This window comes from Ambystoma mexicanum, chromosome 10 (assembly GCF_040938575.1).
Source record: "Ambystoma mexicanum isolate Mex_15411 chromosome 10, UKY_AmexF1_1, whole genome shotgun sequence".
Lineage (NCBI taxonomy): Eukaryota > Metazoa > Chordata > Amphibia > Caudata > Ambystomatidae > Ambystoma > Ambystoma mexicanum.
In genome coordinates this window covers 118,724,949-118,743,657 of record NC_090932.1, presented here as the reverse complement: position 1 = coordinate 118,743,657, position 18,709 = coordinate 118,724,949, and the positions used below count along the sequence as shown (strand labels likewise).

The 18,709-nt window shown below is 50.9% G+C and overlaps 1 protein-coding gene across 1 annotated transcript in view; it reads left to right on the top strand.

Annotated features, from left to right (window-relative positions):
* Positions 1-18,709, top strand: part of LOC138493140 (zinc metalloproteinase-disintegrin-like ohanin) — a 415,575-nt gene that overhangs the window by 260,879 nt on the left and 135,987 nt on the right. The window contains exons 13-14 of the mRNA XM_069620331.1: positions 9,848-9,937; positions 13,174-13,369. Of these exons, the coding sequence (XP_069476432.1) occupies positions 9,848-9,937; positions 13,174-13,369 (286 nt within the window). The remainder of the gene's footprint in view (positions 1-9,847; positions 9,938-13,173; positions 13,370-18,709) is intronic.

Genomic DNA, 18,709 nt, shown 5'->3' with positions numbered 1-18,709 from the left:
AGGGCTAGTGACTTTGGGTTTCAGTCCGCGGCAGGTCCTTTTCACTTGGAGACGAAATGGTGGGACACAAATTGTTCCTCCCTAGGCCATCCCTGGATCCCCAATCACTAAGCAGAGGGTGGCACCTGGCCCCCATCACCACCCCACCTCTAAACCTAAGAGCAAGGCTGGGCACTTGTCCTCATGTTGCAGTTAATCGACCCGTTAACTCAAGGCATTCAGTTCATCAACACCGCAACATCCACATATTCCAGAACTGGATAATTTCTACTACCTTTTCATTCGGGTTCCCTTGTCATATTATGCAATTACTCCAAAAGGGAGTCAATGTGCAAATTAAAAAGGAGGGGCGCTAAAGCACACCTCTGCATTTCCTCTTGCTCCGTGCCTAATGAGTATGTGTCAATCCCCCATCATACCGAAGCGATCTCTTGCTGCAGGACCCTTTTCCAGAAAAGCCAACATGCACGTACCTCAACACATCTGCCACTAGCATACAGTGAACACAACCCGAAAGGAATCTGGTATAGCTGGCGTCACATAGACTCTCTCAACTATAGCAATCTATCTCCAACCCCCAACAGCACCCACCCATGTGTCTGACCTCTCCTGGGATGCTTAGTCGAGCCTTGTCAGACACCCAAGTCCTGGAATGGCAACTTGCAAACAGGCATCCCCTAAGCTAACCACCCTAGGATTTCCATCCACATTGACTATGGTCACCAAGGGCGTTCAACCTAGGAAAAAGCGCATTGAGGCCACACAAGTGGGGAAAGAGCGCTATATAAATAACAAAATACAATACAATACAAAACTGGATCACGCCTCCAAATATATCCGGGTATGTGACTTTGGGTCTATCCTGCTCACCTTTAAAACAAAAACAAAAAAATAAGAAAAGCACTATTTTCCCAGTAACTCTGATCCACTTTTCTTAGCTCAATGCCAACAAATTTGCTGTGAGCCAAAAAAATGTAAGTGGCCCAAAAATGTGCTGTCTCAATTGGGCATCCAGACGTCAAGTTTGTGTTCAGGAAGATTTGATGGAAAAGCATCCATGCCACGTGCTTTCCCATGTGTAAGTTCTCACGGGCAGCTATTATTTTAGCAATATCATGGGTCAGCTTGTTTAAGACCTTATAAAAGGGTCTCCATCGGTGGACAACATTAGCAGCAAGGCCTGCTGAGCATCTTGCTTGCTAAATCCTGCTGCAAGAACTCGCCAAACGTGTGAGAGGTCTAAGGGCTCAACCCCTTGGCAAAGGGTAGACAGGGTAGGGCCTGAGCGGGCAAGGGCCACCCAACATTTGTAAATGCCCACTCAGCAGCACTGGGTCACCAATGACGGATGTTAATATCACTGCGGTGGGTCCAACTACATTAACTTCTGGCCCCACTTGGTAGACAATCCTGGCTAAGCCTCTGCACTTGGACACATTCATGTCACAAACACCAGTGTTCTTTCTTTCGTGGCTGTCGTGTACATTGTTATATCGTTGCTAATAATTAAATCATTGTGTGAAGAGTTTTTCAAAACAACAAAGAATAGCTTTTCTCCGAAGACTTTTTAATGGTGAAGTATTGAACGTTCACTGTAAGCGAGATGGCTGTCTTCTTTGCAAGAGGGCCTTGAATGTGACCAGTCTTAGTCCTGTGCCAAGCATGTGTCCAGGCACATTCCGAACTCAGGCAAAGCAGCTGATCAAAAATGTCTTTGGGTCAAATTATTGTCCAATGGGAAACACCTAAGCTCTCCTATTCTTTGCACCACCTTTCCAAATAGTGGTATCAATTATAGTTACATATATAAATTATTTGGAGGCAATGATTTCAAGCCAGTCCAGCAATAAATTAATATGGACAATCGACATGGCCCTTAGGGAAATCCAGGTGACATCTGTTAATTGATGGTTTGGGGTGATCTGATCCAGTATTAGGCCTTCCAGATGTTTGATGCCTTCGTGAAATTAAACAAGTGGCAACATGTAAGCACCTGACACTTAACCTCGTGTAGCAAGAGAGATGAATTTGGAAGAAAAACAACAGAACCAGACATTGGAGGGGATATGTGTTTTTCTAGCAGCAAAAGCTGCTAAAATCACACGCTGTGGGGGAACATGTGCTCCAGTGACATTGCGAGCATTTCTTAATAGACTGCCACTTTTCTAATTTAAGAAAGTTTTCTTAAACCTTCATTAAACTAGAAAAGTGGTGCTGCAGTCTAGGAAATGCATTGTTTCTAAAGGCAAAAAGTGTGCAGTGGAGTTTAACGGCACCTCAAAGGTACCGTATATTTACTCCGTTTTTTCTCGTGCTAAACCGGTGCTGTTGGGAAGAGAATCCCCTCCTTGTGGCTGCCCACCAGTCCTGATGCTTGCTAGGGCTGCCCTGCACTCCTCATGGTTGCTAGGGCTGCCCTGCACTCCTCATGGTTGCTAGGGCTGCCCACCAGTCCTGATGCTTGCTAGGGCTGCCCTGCACTCCTCATGGTTGCTAGGGCTGCCCTGCACTCCTCATGGTTGCTAGGGCTGCCCTGCACTCCTCATGGTTGCTAGGGCTGCCCTGCACTCCTCATGGTTGCTAGGGCTGCCCTGCACTCCTCATGGTGGCTGTTGTCAAGCCATGCATCAGGCACATACAAACCCGAAGCTTTCTTGTCCCTGCACCGCATTCTTTCATCAGAATATATATTTGCATGCACCTGAGAATCGTGCTCCTAGTCTGCGCCTCCTTTTTGGGTCAACCGGAATGTTGGGAAAACTTTAGACCCCCCCCCCCTCCCCTGGGGGTCAGCAGTCCATCTCTACTGGGAGAGAAGGCAATACCCTCAGTCCTTTTAATCACTTAGCTAGAAAAAAAGACGAACACGAGGCTCACAATCGGATTCTCTATTGGAGGAAACCAGGTTTTTAGTATTGCTACCAACACATGAATCAAAGTAATGAAAAGAGTAGCAAGTTGAGCATGCAACGTGAGAAGGAGGGCCGCGGAGAAAGAGATCTACAGCTGCTCATGAAATGGGGAGCGAGTATAAACAGATGAGATGCTGTCCACTAGTAGCTACACTACTAACGTGCGGCAAATATGCAGAAGCGGGTGTATGGCGCCATCTAGCCTTAGATTGAATTACATCATTTCAGCCCGATCCCCAGTAAAACCTGCTGTCCGCTATTCGTTGAGCCGCTCGTGACTCGGTTGCAATAGATTTATGCAAAGCGCTCGGCTCCTGCTTGAAGCTCGCGTTGCGCTATAAGAAATGCAAACAGTAAAATAAATTCACTTTAATGAGCAGTGGCAGGGAGTGCATATGAGGCTGTGGGATGCATGTGTCAACTGCCAAGCAATGAGCCAATACTCTCCTATGTAAAAGGGTACTGATCATTTTTAGTAGAAAAAATGAAAATATTACAGTCTCTGCCCTTCGAAATAATTGATCCGCTCTGTTCAGTTTTACTTGGAATTAAGAGATGGATGGGAACATGTGCTCACTTGGTCCAATGTTTGAGAAAGCTGGCCAATATTGTCAGCCTGTGCCAGTGTAGCTGTTCACATTTGCCGATCTTACTAACTTTCAATTCTTTATGACTTTGGACATGATGGGCAGGCACGTCATTTCACCAAAATGCCAGGCGTAGCGGAAGTGATATCACATGATCCTTGACCTCTGATGACATCACAGGAAGTAAGGTCCTTTGACCCCACCCGAAGTGGAATCACGGGAAGCGATGGAACACAACCTTTCACCCCTTGACAAAACAGGAAGTAGAATCACATAGCATTGATCCTAAGTACATTATGAAAAACATGGTTACAGTATCACTATAATGTGATACACATTTCATACGAGAATAGATTGCCATATGTATCATTAATATGTGTATAGACCCATATTAGCAAATGACTGTGAATGCAAGCAGACGTCCAAGGCCAAATGATAATGTGTTATTATATAGCACTTACACTAAAGCGCTTTATTTAGAACAAATATACATACATTACCTCCACGTCCACTCTTCCTCGTCCCAGTACTTACTTCATGAGGCACCCGCCTCCGACACAGGACCTTCTTCTATTTCTTTAAATCCCTATAACTCCTCCCCCACATCCATGTCACTCAGTTTAAATTTTTCCTGCCTCCGGCAGGTTGGACTTTTTCTTCCCGGTGCGGGGCACCAGGGAGCACCGATTGCTGGCCCCCTGGGGGGGGGCTGTGTGGCGGGGCCCTCGGCTCCCTCAGGTGCGGCACTGCTCCTGGGCCCCCTGCGGGGCTTGGGGTCACAGTTGAGCTGGATTGCCTCGCTCGGTTCTTTGCTGGGCTCCGGACCGCAGTGTGAGCATTGTGTCCCGGGTCCTGCACGGCCCGGGGGAAGGTAAGGAGAGGGGAGGACTGGGCTTGGTGTTTTTCCCCTCTCCTCCTGTTTTGGCCATCTTGATTCGACTTGGCAGTGTGGGCTAGCCTTCCCTTTTGTTGTGAGGCCTCTCTGCTTCTTGTCGTGGGGTGACAGTGGCAGAGAGTCTTTGGGAGTGCGGGGGCTCTGTTCTGTCGCGGGCATGTCACATACCACCCGCTCCTCAGACACACACAGCACAGGATGCACCGGATGTTGGCTGCATTATCTGGGGGAAGGTAAGGAGAGGGGAGGACTGTGCTTGATGTTTTCCCCTCTCTTGCTGGTATGGCCATTTTGACTCCTTCAACATGCCGTTTTCCTCGTGCTTTGTGTGCACATCTTTATTGGAAATGATGGCAAGCACTTGGCAGTATGGGCTAAGCCTTTCCTTTTGTTGTGAGGCCTCTCTGCTTCTTGTCGTGGGGTGACTGTGACAGAGTATTTGAAAGTGCGGGGGCTCTGTTCTGTCGCAGGCATGCCACATACCACCCGCTCCTCAGAGACACACGGCCCAGGATGCACCGGATGTCAGCTGCATTCTCTGGGGGAAGGTAAGGAGAGGGGAGGACTGTGCTTGATGTTTTCCCCTCTCTTGCTGGTATGGCCATCTTGACTCCTTTGAAAGGCCGTTACCTCGTGCTCTGTGTACACATCTTTATTGGAAATGATGGCAAGCACTTGGCAGTATGGGCTAGCCTTCCTTTTTTGTTGTGAGGACTCTCTGCTTCTTGTCGTGGGGTGACTGTGACAGAGTATTTGAAAGTGCAGGGCTCTGTTCTGTCACAGACATGTCACATACCACCAGCTCCTCAGACACACACAGCCCAGTATGCACCGGATGTTGGCTGCATTCCTTGCGTGCTGCCTGTGAATACGGCACAGATTTTGGACACATCTGCAAGCGGCCGGAAGGGTACCGGCCTGGCATAGTCTACACTTCGGGTTTGAGTCTCAGCGGTGCTGACTCGGTCCTTCATCCTTCCTAGACCGATGCATTGGAACGATTTAGAGCATGGGGCTACCAGCTACTGGATACAGGGCTCAAGCCACCTCTCAGTCATGTGGTGTGTTAGTGGTGTGTTTGGTTCTGTGCTAGCTATGGACGCAGACTCCTTGTCCTGTCCTCTTCCTCTAAACTGCGCAAGGGAAAGTCAAAGGAGTTGATTTGCTTTTCCCTTGTCCGGCATGGGATTATGGAAAATGATCATGGAAGTAACGGCCATGCAGGGGGTTCCCAGTGTCTCTTCTTTTAGGCCCTAGGTCCTCCGGTGCTGACGTGTTGCTTTCACGCCTCCTCTCAGACTTGTGGGAAGTGATAGGGCACATGGTGGCACATGTCTGTGCTTAGAGGGGTTCTCAGAGCCCCTGGTGCCGGTGGAGGGGGATGTCACTTCAGTGGGTTTTCCAGTATAGGCATACCTCAGGTAGGGGGTTGCCTTTGATGTCGGCTATCCGGGATGGATTGCTTTGCCCCGCTTTGTGACAGTACTCTGCCCTTTTGACGCCAGCCTGGTGGCTCCTCTGTCGGCTGAGGGGGCCATAGTCTGCTGGACTTCTGGCCTGTCCAGTATCTTCCTTTTGATAGGTCAAATCTTTTTGTGGGCTGACAAGCATGCTGTTATATTGTGGCGCAGGCCTGTTTCAACGTCCTGTGATTTCCCTCTGGTGCAAGTGCAGTGACTGGCGGTGTTCCCTGGCTCCTCGTCTCTATCTTCTCGGAGGTATATGGGACCAGTGGGGTTCGGCTTCCTGGGTAATGGGCTCCTTCTGGAGGGGGTATCAGTTGCCGTTCCTGTCTCCTCCTGTCCAGGTTTGCATGGTTAGGACTTTGGTACCCAGCTCACGGTCCAAGTAGTTGGCCATGGGATCCATTCTCTCCGAACGGTTGTTGTGGGTTACCGTCTTGCCCGTTCCTCTCCCTGTTCAGGGTCAAGTTTTCTACTTGCGGGTGTTCCTGGTCCCTATGCCTTCTAGGATGTGTCACCTGCTTATGGGTCTCAAGACCCTGCACTGCTTGTCCAGACGTCTGGGGAGAGCGTACTCTGGATGTTGTGCAGGGGGGGCGCTTGCTGGCTGTTCTGGGCTGGGTTCTCAGAAGGCAGTATGTCTCGACTCACCTGTTGCTGAAGTTACGGGGCACGTGGCGTCTTGCATGTTTTCCAGTTCCTTGAGCCTGTCTTCGGTTACGTCTCCTGGTGTCTTATACTCTCTCCCACTGGCTCCCGACATCTCGGCTTTCGTAGTTTTGTTTTCAGTGTCCCCAGCGCTGCGAGTGTCCCTGCTATGGTGGCGGGGGGTTTCAGGTCTACAGGCTGAGGTGTGCATGGTCCTTCCTCCTGTGACCTCTCCTACTACCAACACCAGCAGAAAGGGTATACATTGGAGGTCCTCTCAGCTCAAGGGTTGTGAGATCTGGGGAGAGCCGGTGATCATCCAATTGGCAAGAGTTGTGCCATTGTGCAAGCTCTGGTGTACTTCGAGGAGTTGCTGGACGGTCGGCGGTTTTTGGTCCGATCGGACAATACGACGGCCTTGGCATATGTGAACTGCAAAAGGGGTTCCGGCTGTTCCTTGAATGCTCTGGCAGCGCTGATAGGCACCTGGGAGGAATCTCATCTGGTGTATCTGCTGGCCTCACGTATCAGAAGGGTGGACAATGTTCAAGCGGATCTTCTCAGACGCCGGTTTTCACTCCTCTGAAGAACTGGTCCTGTTGGCCCAGGTCTTTGCGGTGACCGGTGTCAGATTAGGGTCCTTGGTTCTAGACCTGTTTGCATCCCCGGCCTCAGCAGAAGTTCCCCTCTTCTGCTCTCGGTTTCAGGTTGAGGGGATTGGGGGATGGACGCCCTCTCTGTACAGTGGCCTTGGGGTTTTCCTTTATGCCTTTCCGCCTATTCCCCTTCTGCCCCGGGTGGTTTGGCGCATCTGAGTGGCCAGGGTGACTGTGTTGTTGTTAGCTCTGTTCTGGTGCAGCCGGGGTTGGCTCCCCTCTCTGTTGGAGCTTCGTTCCTAGGAACCTTGGCTGGTTCCGAGGTGGCCGTGTCCCCTTCAAGGGGATCTGCGGTTAGAATTCCACCGGATGCAATGGGCGGTGTGGCTATTGCTCAGTCTAGGTTGATATCTCAGGGGTTCTCAGATCCTGTAGTTGAGTCCAAATGGATGCTCTTAGACCCTCCACTCTGAAGGTGTTAGGCAGACATTGGGGCCATTTCCGAGACTGGTATGGGCAGTCTGGGATCCCTCCCCTGCGTTCTGGCCTCTGCTATCCTTCGGTTCCTCCAGGAGGGGTTTTGACAGGGGCCTGGCAGTTTTTCCAGGCTTCGCTCTCAGCGGGCCTCCATGAAATTCCTTTTGGGGGACTCTGACGGTCACTTGGATGGGGAGGTGTTGGTGAGGAAGTGGATCCAGGGTTTTTCTTCTTCCCTTCCTTGTGCTGATAAAGGGTTTTCCTTTTGGGATCTCCCTCTTGTATTACGGTTCCTTCACGGGCCTCCTTTTGAGCCCGTTTCCGAGATTGATATCAAACATCTTACACTGAAATCTGCTTTTCTTATTGCCCTCACTTCTGCCCGTAGGCTTGGGGAGATTGGGGCTCTCTTATGTCACGCTCCTTTCCTGAGGGTGCTGCCAGACTCGGTGGTGCCGGGGTGTGGTCCGAAGTTTCTCCCTTCAGTTGTCTCTCGGGTTTCACACCTCTCAAGGTCTGGTTCTCCCTGACTTCTTTCATGATCCAAGAACGCCTGAGGAGGTGGCTCGGCTTAACATTGATGTCCGGCGGGACGCGTTGGAGTATTTGGCTTGGTTTGCCTTTTCCACCAATCTGATAGTCTTCTGATTGCTTGTGGTCTGGCTGGGGCTGGGCATAACGCATCTGTGGTTTCCATTTTCCGGTGGTTCCGGGTTGTGATCTCTAGGGCCTATGTGGCTTCTGGCCTGCCTGTGCCTGCGCACAATCAGGGGCGGTCTACCAGGGGTTTCGCGGCTTCCTGGCCCGATGTAAGGAGGGTTTTTCTCTGCAAGAGATTTGTATGGCTGCCGCCTTGGCTGGTCTAGACATTTTCATCAACCGCTATGGGTTGAGTTTCTCCCACTCGGGGGTTGGTTCCTTCGTGGTTGGAGTTTTTGTCTGTGGGGATGTGATTTAAGAGTTATTGTGGGTGTGTTTTGCTGCACTGTTTTTGGCTCTGTCTCATTGGGACCTTTTCCCCTTTGATGCTTTGGTATACCTCATGAAGTAAGTACTGGGACGAGGAAGAGTGGACGTGGAGGTAATGCTCTGATTACTTACCGGTAATCTTCATTACTCCTAGTCCTACTCTTCCTCGTCACAGTACTGACGGCCCTCCTCACCCTCCCTGCGGGGAAGGTCCCATGCTCCGGCTTGGTAATATGAAACTGAGTGACATGGATGTGGGGGAGGAGTTATAGGGATTTAAAGAAATAGAAGAAGGTCCTGTGTCGGAGGCGGGTGCCTCATGAAGTAAGTACTGTGACGAGGAAGAGTAGGACTAGGAGTAATGAAGATTACCGGTAAGTAATCAGAGCAATATCACCCAACCTGTATTTGCACTCATTTATCGACCTCAGAAGGATGAAAGGCTGAGTTGAGGTGTTTAAGAACAGACTAAATCAAGGACTCACCCCTGAAGTGTGTCTGAAATAAACCTTTAATGAGACTAGCAATTATTTTGTAGAATTCTAGAAAGAAAAAATATTTGTTGTTCCTATTCTTTCTTATTTAGAGTCACTGCTCAAAGGGCTACACTTGGGAAAACCCTGTTTTTTTTTTTTTTTTTAAAAAAAGATGCCTGAACAAGAAAGCCATGCACTCCAAAAACAAAGAGCCTCATGGTGCTGGCCACAGCCCAGGAACTTACATTAAAAAAAGTTTTAAAAAAAATGTTTTAGGGGTAGCAAGGGAGACCACATGGGTAGCAAGGAAGACCTCAGAGGTCGCAGTTGTGACCCCTAACAGCCCCCAAATGATGTCCATGATTACAGACCACTTGCAGTATGGATTTAATGTCAAATATTGTGTATACTATATCTTATCTGTAATTTCAATACCATGCATTATGTCTGTCTCATCTATCTTATCTGTTTAACAACTGTAACTGTAACATTTCTATCCTGTAAGAAAGCGCCTAGATGCCTTTGGGCTTGGCACGCTATATAATATAAATAACAGAATTTGTGAGCGAGCTCCCGGTTTGCACGCCACATCTCTTGATTGTTATTGCTCACGTCTACAATTTTGATTATTCCTTTTTTTTTTACTCGCTGACTCTCATGGTGGCAGAGCCTGAACTTTAGCCCTAGTTCCTTTCAGAGGCAAGACTGGTGACAGCTCTTATGTGGGAACTCATTGAAGAAACACAGTGCCCCACTACCACACCATTGCATGCAGAAAGAAACTATGGAACTTGCTCAAACTAACTGTGTTTTCTTCATTGAAGGAGTGCGAGAACAAGTGCTGTGATGCGAAGACATGCAAACTAAAGCCTGGTGGTGTGTGCGCAGATGGTGCCTGCTGCCACGATTGTCAAGTAAGAAACACTGTTCAAATCCTTGCAAAATGACCTCAAGCTATGCTCTCATTTGGTAATAATTTATTTATTTAATTAATTGTTTTTTATATAACGCGCTTAATACCTGATCTCGGTTTCTAAGCGCGGATCTGGGATTCGAACCTCTCTTGCCCTGCGTGGTCTTGCTTCCAAGCCCAGCACGTTCCCCTGTGCTGTCCTCCGTTCGGGCCTAGTTCATTTAGAAATCGGATTTAGGATTGGTAACGAGTGCAGAAGTATTTGTGTTTGCATAACAGAATACATGTGTGATCCTCAGCATGTTGGCAGCGCTTGGGTTGCATCAAGAACACATTCCCTCTGTGATTCAAGGTTGGTTCCTAACCTAATGAGCGAGCCTATGATATTGGAGTAAGATTTCAATAGGCGAGCAACATTGGACGCAGATAAATGTCTGACATGAGTGCCAACACCCACCGGCTATTGCATAGAGCCCACCACCCTGACAGGATCCCCCATCTTTGTTGCTCTCATAGTTACAGTCACATAGCCCAGGTTTCAACTATTCGTGACAGAATAGCTCACCAAGTACTGGCTTAACCGTTGCCATCTGACACTGATAGTACTGTTTGCAAAAGGCATAAAGCAAAACTACAAGTACCGAAATGCAAAGGATAGAACCAGGGCTGAATGTACAACCTGGGGCCACAACAAAGCGCTGCTGACAGCAGAGATTGGCCCAGGTCCTTTCCAGGGCACATTTCTAACAGCAGCACGCCACCTGATCTGCAGTCGCAGTAGCGCCTCAGCCCCTTTGATAGTAGCCATCCCCCTGATCCCACCTGATGGCGGTGCCCCGGGGTCGTGCCTGATGGTGCCATAATGACCTTTACTGGTGCAACAAAGCACAGCTCAGCTAAGGTGACACGTATTCCCATCTCAGTGGCCAGGGACATCACACGAGAGGGGAGCCAGCAGAAATGTGAGCAGGCCCATCGTTGTAGTCCTTATGCGTGTGCTCGTTTCCCCATAACTAGAAAACCAGGGACATGTTTACTTTGCAGCAAAGTCTCAGGGCACTGGAACATAGGCTTCAGATCCGGGAAAGGGTCACCCAACTCTCGAATGGTCTCTGTGAAGAGTTGCAGCCAATGAAGCAATTCCTCTGACTTTCAAACAGCTATTGGCATGAATGAAAACATTCCACTGCTAAGGTTTTCCATGCACGTTCCACAGTGTCAGGCTAAGTAAGGGGTGGGGAGAGAGACTATCTATTGTTAAGAAGTGGCATTATCCAGAACGCTCTCAACCATCAATAAGGAACGTATTTCTGCCATCCTGGAGTATTTTCATGCAAAGCTCAAGCAATGTGGGCATCGTCTCTTTTAGGTCAGGTGGCATGGGCTTACATTTAGGGGGGGAAATGGGTGTTTGTCCCCCTCAACTTTCATGGTACACCATTTTGTCCGCATTCATTTGGCTGGGGCACCTTTTCTTCAGATGTCATGCCCCCCTCAAAATTTTCAGCAAAGTTACTCCACTGTCAGGTAGGTATGTACAACATTGCCACTGAAGGCAATTGTCCCTCTTGGCCCACCATACATTCAATCCAGATGTCATCAGAGCTGCCAAGTAAGGGGAGCCGCCCACAAATCCCACTTTCATCCATCTGCAAAGGAGTGCTGGCTGTTCCAAAGATGGCTCAAGTAGCCTCCACTCCCGGCCATGCAGTGGCGACCGGTGCATGGCTTGACATGTCCTAGCTGTGCTTCACAGAGTGGTACCCAGTCCCTAGAAGAAAGAAACATAGAAAACAAACAGAGCCATAAGAACAGACACTGAACCCGGCGAATCACCAGACACACTCCTGCTTACCTGCAACAGCCTAAAGGCTCCAGGACCACACCAGACATTACAGACACACTCTAGTATAAGTGACTGGATGACAATGCTGATGACAGCACAACAACCATCACTGGAATCTGCCCAGCAGAGTAAGAGATGTTCTTGGTCTATTTCAAAACAAATGAAAAACATATTGCATACATGCAAGTGTAGTTCATGCTAACAGAACAATAACATTCTTCTGGACCTGTTACTGGGGTAACGTGGCCCTGGGCCACGGGCCAGGTCCAATGGCTACTTTGGGGAACTTGGCAGGGGTTAGGGAATGGCTGAATGTCATACCCCAAGCCACGTGGCAACAGGCCTTGGCTACTTTCAGTGGGCTCTAGTTTCCAGTGAGGTCAGAGGTGAGGCTGTAAGTTATGGTAGAAGTGATGTTATCGGTGTGCTCCTGGGCTCCGCCATGAGGGGCTCACAGTTGAGGTGGTGTAGGCTCCAGCATTCACAGAATTGCAGGGGATTGTTGTGTTAACTCATCACCTGAACGTCACTTCAAGTACATGTGTTTTACTGTGTTTTCTTAAGCTATGTCAGAGCTAATATGATCAATTAATGGAAGCACAACCCTATGAGGTGTGCCTCCGAGTCTCTTCAAGATAAGATTGTCGCCAATTCACAACTCTGCCAAATGTCATGAGTTTGTTTGTCATTAATTGGATCATGTTAACTCGATCTTAACTAAAGTAAAACAAATTTACCAGTGGTGGAAAACGTTGCAGTACAAATCGTGATCGAGTGTTCCCTGTGTTAGTGCAAACTATTGTTCATATTTATTGTGAATACATATTAGGTTAAACAAAAAGAAACAGGTTTGCCATTCCTTTTTTGAACTATTGTAACATATGTTGTTATTGGATGTTGTGTTAAACCAAATGAATTCTCCCAATGTAACTAGGCAACCTTCCTGATAAAGCACCTCAATGCCATCGGGCTGTTAGTGCACTATACAAATACAAATACAAAATAAATAAAATTGAGCACAGATACCAGACAAGTGAAAGCACAGAGAAGAGAATTTCAAGGAAGAAAATAAGGGTGTGTTGTCGTGTCTAAATGGCTGTGCAATCGTGCCATGTGAGAAAGAAATGGTTGGGATAAACTTAGGATGAGTAAAAAAGAAAAACATGCAAGACAACTAAACATTTGTCCATGTAATTTCCCTGATATTTTTCAGATTTTAATGATCATTTCAGAATATTGTTTTCGGTTCAATTTTAATTATGACTCTTAATCAAAGGCCCACTACATAAAATCAGTTTGATGTGTGACACTGTTCCCCACCACACAGATTGCCAGTCCTTCCACTATGAGATGTTAAAATTCTCTTATCCTGTTCCCCCCCCCCTCTGCAGATCAAAAGTGCTGGTGACGTATGCCGACCGGTCAAAGATGAATGTGATCTACCCGATTCGTGTGATGGGCAGTCGCCGGAGTGCCCGCAGGACAGATTCCAAAAAAATGGATATCCTTGCAAAAATGGCAAAGGATATTGTTACATGGGTTCCTGTCCTACACTGCTGGATCAGTGTATTGCCCTGTGGGGAAAAGGTACATGTATTAGAGATGGTACTTCATGGTTGATGAATGACTGACCGGGTGGGAGAGATGCAATATAGATGCAATTGAGCTGACTAGTTTGGTGTGTGGGATGAGATGTGGTGGGCTGTGATAAACCGGGAAAAGATGTGGTGGGCTGTGACAAACCGGCAAAAGATGTGGTGGGCTGTGATAAACCAAGAAAAGATGTGGTGGGCTGTGACAAACCGGCAAAAGATGTGGTGGGCTGTGATAAACCGGAAAAAGATGTGGTGGGCTGTGATAAACTGGAAAAAGATGTGGTGGGCTGTGATAAACCGGAAAAAGATGTGGTGGGGTGTTATAAACTAGAAAAAGATGTGGTGGGCTGTGATAAACCGGCAATAGATGTGGTGGGCTGTGACAAAGCAGAAAAAGATGTGGTGGGCTTTGATAAACAGAGAAAAGATGTGGTGGGCTGTGATGAACCAAGAAAAGATGTGGTGGGCTGTGACAAACCGGCAAAAGATGTGGTGGGCTGTGATAAACCGGAAAAAGATGTGGTGGGCTGTGATAAACTGGAAAAAGATGTGGTGGGCTGTGATAAACCGGAAAAAGATGTGGTGGGGTGTGATAAACTAGAAAAAGATGTAGTGGGCTGTGATAAACTGGCAAAAGAAGTGGTGGCTTTGACAAACCGGTAAAAGATGTGGTGGGCTGTGATAAACCGGAAAAAGATGTGGTGGGCTGTGATAAACCGGCAAACGATGTGGTGGGCTGTGATAAACTGACAAAAGAAGTGGTGGCTTTGGCAAACCGGGAAAAGATGTGGTGGGCTGTGATAAACCGAAATAAGATGTGGTGGGCTGTGATAAACCGGAATAAGATGTGGTGGGCTGTGATAAACCGGAATAAGATGTGGTGGGCTGTGATAAACCGGGAAAAGATGTGGTGGGCTGTGATAAACCGGAATAAGATGTGGTGGGCTGTGATAAACCGGAATAAGATGTGGTGGGCTGTGATAAACCGGCAAAAGAAGTGGTGGGCTGTGACAAACCGGAAAAAGATGTGGTGGGCTGTGATAAACCGGCAAAAGATGTGGTGGGCTGTGATAAACCAGCAAAATAATTAAAAATAAGCTGCTGTAATGTTTTCACTGCAAGGATTTAATTGTGTTTTTCAAAACTAATCGTCAGGATAGGGCTGTGGCTAATTCACAAAATTTCACGTAAACTTCGTGACTTCATCTCCCAGAATGTATAGTCTGAGCTTTCTGTCGCAAACAGTCTTTATGGGATTGTTTTGTGATGGTACAACATTTTCCACAATATACAGGGTAATTCATAGAATTTCGCAGAAAAGTGTCGCAAGCGGCTGGCGCAGAGTGTCCGCGTGCGATTGACTGTGCTAGGCACGTGCGCTAAAACCGATTTCCGCGTACAGCGTATTCATGGATTTTAGGCTTCCAAACCAGCCGTGGCGCAGAGAATCGTAGCGACCCTGCAGCAGCGCCAGTAACGCCCCCAAGAACGCCCTCGCGCAAGGAAAAGCCATCAAAATCGCTAAATCATCGCAAAGGGCTGCGCTAACCCTGGACCAGTTCACCGGGCTGGCAAACAGCAAACGCCAAGCGGGGAACGTGTATTGCAGGGGTGCGCAGGAAGTTTCACACGCGACTGGCCCCGTGCAAGCAGGGTACGTGTATTTCAGGGGTGCGCGGGAAGTTCCACACGCGATTTCAGCAGGGTACGTGTATTTCAGGGGTGCGCGGGAAGTTCCACACGCGATTTCAGCAGGGTACGTGTATTTCAGGGGTGCGCGGGAAGTTCCACACGCGATTTCTGCAGGGTACGTGCATTTCAGGGGTGCGCGGGAAGTTCCACACGCGAATGGGCCAGTGCGAGCAGGGTACGTGTATTCCATGGGTGCGCGGGAAGTTCCACACGCGATTCCATCAGGGTACGTGTATTTCAGGGGTGCGCGGGAAGTTACACACGCGAATGGGCCAGTGCGAGCAGGGTACGTGTATTCCATAGGTGCGCGGGAAGTTCCACACGCGATTTCATCAGGGTACGTGTATTTCAGGGGTGCGCGGGAAGTTCCACACGCAATTGTCCCAGTGCGAGCAGGGTACATGTATTTCAGGGGTGTGCAGGAAGTTGCACACGCGATAGTCCCAGTGCGAGCAGGGTACGTGTATTTCAGGGGTGCGTGGGAAGTTCCACACGCGATTGTCCCAGTGCGAGCAGGGTACGTGTATTTCAGGGGTGCGCGGGAAGTTGCACACGCGATTTCAGCAGGGAATGTGTATTTCAGGGGTTCTGGGGAGTACTACATGTGAATTGGCCATGTGGGTCCTCCCAGGTGTACGCTCCACAACCTCCACGGCCCCTGCAGGCAGCCCACACCACGGGGGACTACCCTGCACCCCTGCTCATGTCCCGCAGGCAGCCCATCCACCATGGGCATGCCCCCCAGCCAACCCACATGTCACCTTGCACTACTGATGAACAATGCATGTCTCCCACCACCCCCACCCCCCAGCACTGTGGGGCACCTGCCAGCAGGCCCCCACTCATGTCCAACTCATGTTTCCCACCACCCCCACCCCCAGCAGTGCAGGGGCACCCTCCACCAGGCCCCCACTCATGTCTCCAACCACCCGCACCCCCCAGCCATCATGGCCACCCTCCACCAGGCCCCCACTCATGTCTCCCACCACCCCCATCCCCCAGCAGTGCAGGGGCAGCCTCCACCAGGCCCCCACTCATGTCTACCCCCACCCCCACCACCCTGCCACCATGGGCAGCCCCCACCAGGCCCCCACTCATGTCTCCCACCACCCCCACCCCCCAGCCACCAGGGGCACCCTCCACAAGGTGCTCACTCATGTCTCCCACCACCCCCACCCCCCTGCCACCATGGGCAGCCCCCACCAGGCCCCCACTCATGTCTCCCACCACCCCCACCCGCCAGCAGTGCAGGGGCAGCCTCCACCAGGCCCCCACTCATGTCTCCCACCACCCCACCCCCCAGCAGTGCAGGGGCACCCTCCACCAGGCCCCCACTCATGTCTCCCACCACCCCCACCCCCCAGCAGTGCAGGGGCAGCCTCCACCAGGCCCCCACTCATGTCTCCCACCACCCCACCCCCATGCCACCATGGGCAGCCTCCACCAGGCCCCCACTCATGTCTCCCACCACCCCCACCCCCCAGCAGTGCAGGGGCAGCCTCCACCAGGCCCCCACTCATGTCTCCCACCACTCACCCCCCTGCCACCATGGGCAGCCTCCACCAGGCCCCCACTCATGTCTCCCACCACCCCCAACCCCCTGCCACCATGGGCAGCCTCCACCAGGCCCCACTCATGTCTCCCACCACCCCCACCCCCCAGCAGTGCAGGGGCAGCCTCCACCAGGCCCCCACTCATGTCTCCCACCACCCCCAACCCCCTGCCACCATGGGCAGCCTCCACCATGCCCCCACCCATGTCTCCCACCACCCCCACCCCCCTGCCACCATGGGCAGCCTCCACCAGGCCCCCACTCATGTCTCCCACCACCCCCACCCCCAGCCGTGCAGGGGCAGCCTCCACCAGGCCCCCACTCATGTCTCCCACCACCCCCACCCCCCTGCCACCATGGGCAGCCTCCACCAGGCCCCCACTCATGTCTCCCACCACCCCACCTCCCAGCAGTGCAGGGGCAGCCTCCACCAGGCCCCCACTCATGTCTCCCACCACCCCCACCCCCCTGCCACCATGAGCAGCCTCCACCAGGCCCCCACCCATGTCTCCCACCACCCCCACCCCCCTGCCACCATGGGCAGCCTCCACCAGGCCCCCACTCATGTCTCCCACCACCCCCACCCCCCAGCAGTGCAGGGGCAGCCTCCACCAGGCCCCCACTCATGTCTCCCACCACCCCACCCCCCAGCAGTGCAGGGGCACCCTCCACCAGGCCCCCACTCATGTTTCCCACCACCCCCACCCCCCAGCAGTGCAGGGGCACCCTCCACCAGGCCCCCACTCATGTCTCCCACCACCCCCACCCCCCAGCAGTGCAGGGGCACCCTCCACCAGGCCCCCACTCATGTCTCCCACCACCCCCACCCCCCAGCAGTGCAGGGGCAGCCTCCACCAGGCCCCCACTCATGTTTCCCACCACCCCCACCCCCCTGCCACCATGGGCAGCCTCCACCAGGCCCCCACTCATGTCTCCCACCACCCCCACCCCCCAGCAGTGCAGGGGCACCCTCCACCAGGCCCCCACTCATGTCTCCCACCACCGCCACCCCCCAGCAGTGCAGGGGCAGCCTCCACCAGGCCCCCACTCAAGTCTCCCACCACCCCCACCCCCCTGCCACCATGGGCAGCCCCCACCAGGTCCTCACAATCCCCAATCATGTGCGTAATGGTCAGCCTCCACAGCCAAAAAGCCCTACCAAGTAACCCATTCACCCACATGGAAATGGAAATTACATGTTACACCCCCAATGTTCATGAAGCTAATGAACCCATGTCCGTCACACACAATGGTTGCAATTGAATGGGAAAACACCCAACATGACATGCATGAAACCAATGAGATGATACCACACAGTGAAGTATGGAAACAAAATTGTATTGAAAAAAATAAAGAATGCAAAAGAAAGGAAACAAACTACAATGTGAATGAGAAAAAATAAGCTTGCTGTCCGTATAAAAACATAAAACTGCAAATCAGAATCCAAATAAATTTTGTCCAAAGTCAAATGTAAAAAAATCTCCATGCAATAAAGAACTATGTAAAAAACTACCAAGGGTCCATGAGCCCAACTGAACAAAGGAAACCTACTAAAAAACCTACCTAAAAATCAACTATATACAAAAAGTGGAGCAGTTTCCGTCGACTCCAAATCATAATAAGAAACAAAGGAAACCTAAAACTAAAGAACTATATACAAAGGCGGCGGGCAAGTCCAGCGGCTCACTCCGTGGTGTCCCGGGCCAGGGCATCATCGAACTCCTGTTCGATGTCCCGGAGGCGGTCCAGTTCCATGGCCCCGAGGGTCCACAGGGACGACGCCGTGTCCTCCTCCAACCCCCTGCGGATTGCCTCGAGGCACTCGGCCCGCCTCAGGGCCCTCCGCATGGAGTTCTCCGCCCTGACCATTGTGAACCGCGCCTCTTCCGCTGGCCGCCACACGGAAGACACTCTCTGTCCTGGGTCCCCCTGCCCTCCGGCCGATGCCTGCCCCTCCGATGTCGAAAACCCTGAGCCTTCATGTCTCCCACCATGTTGCTGCTGCTGCTGCTCTGCCTCTTCCCGTGCACTGCCTCCTGCTGCCTGCACATCCTCCGCCGGCTGGGGTGCAGTTGTTGATGTGGCCAC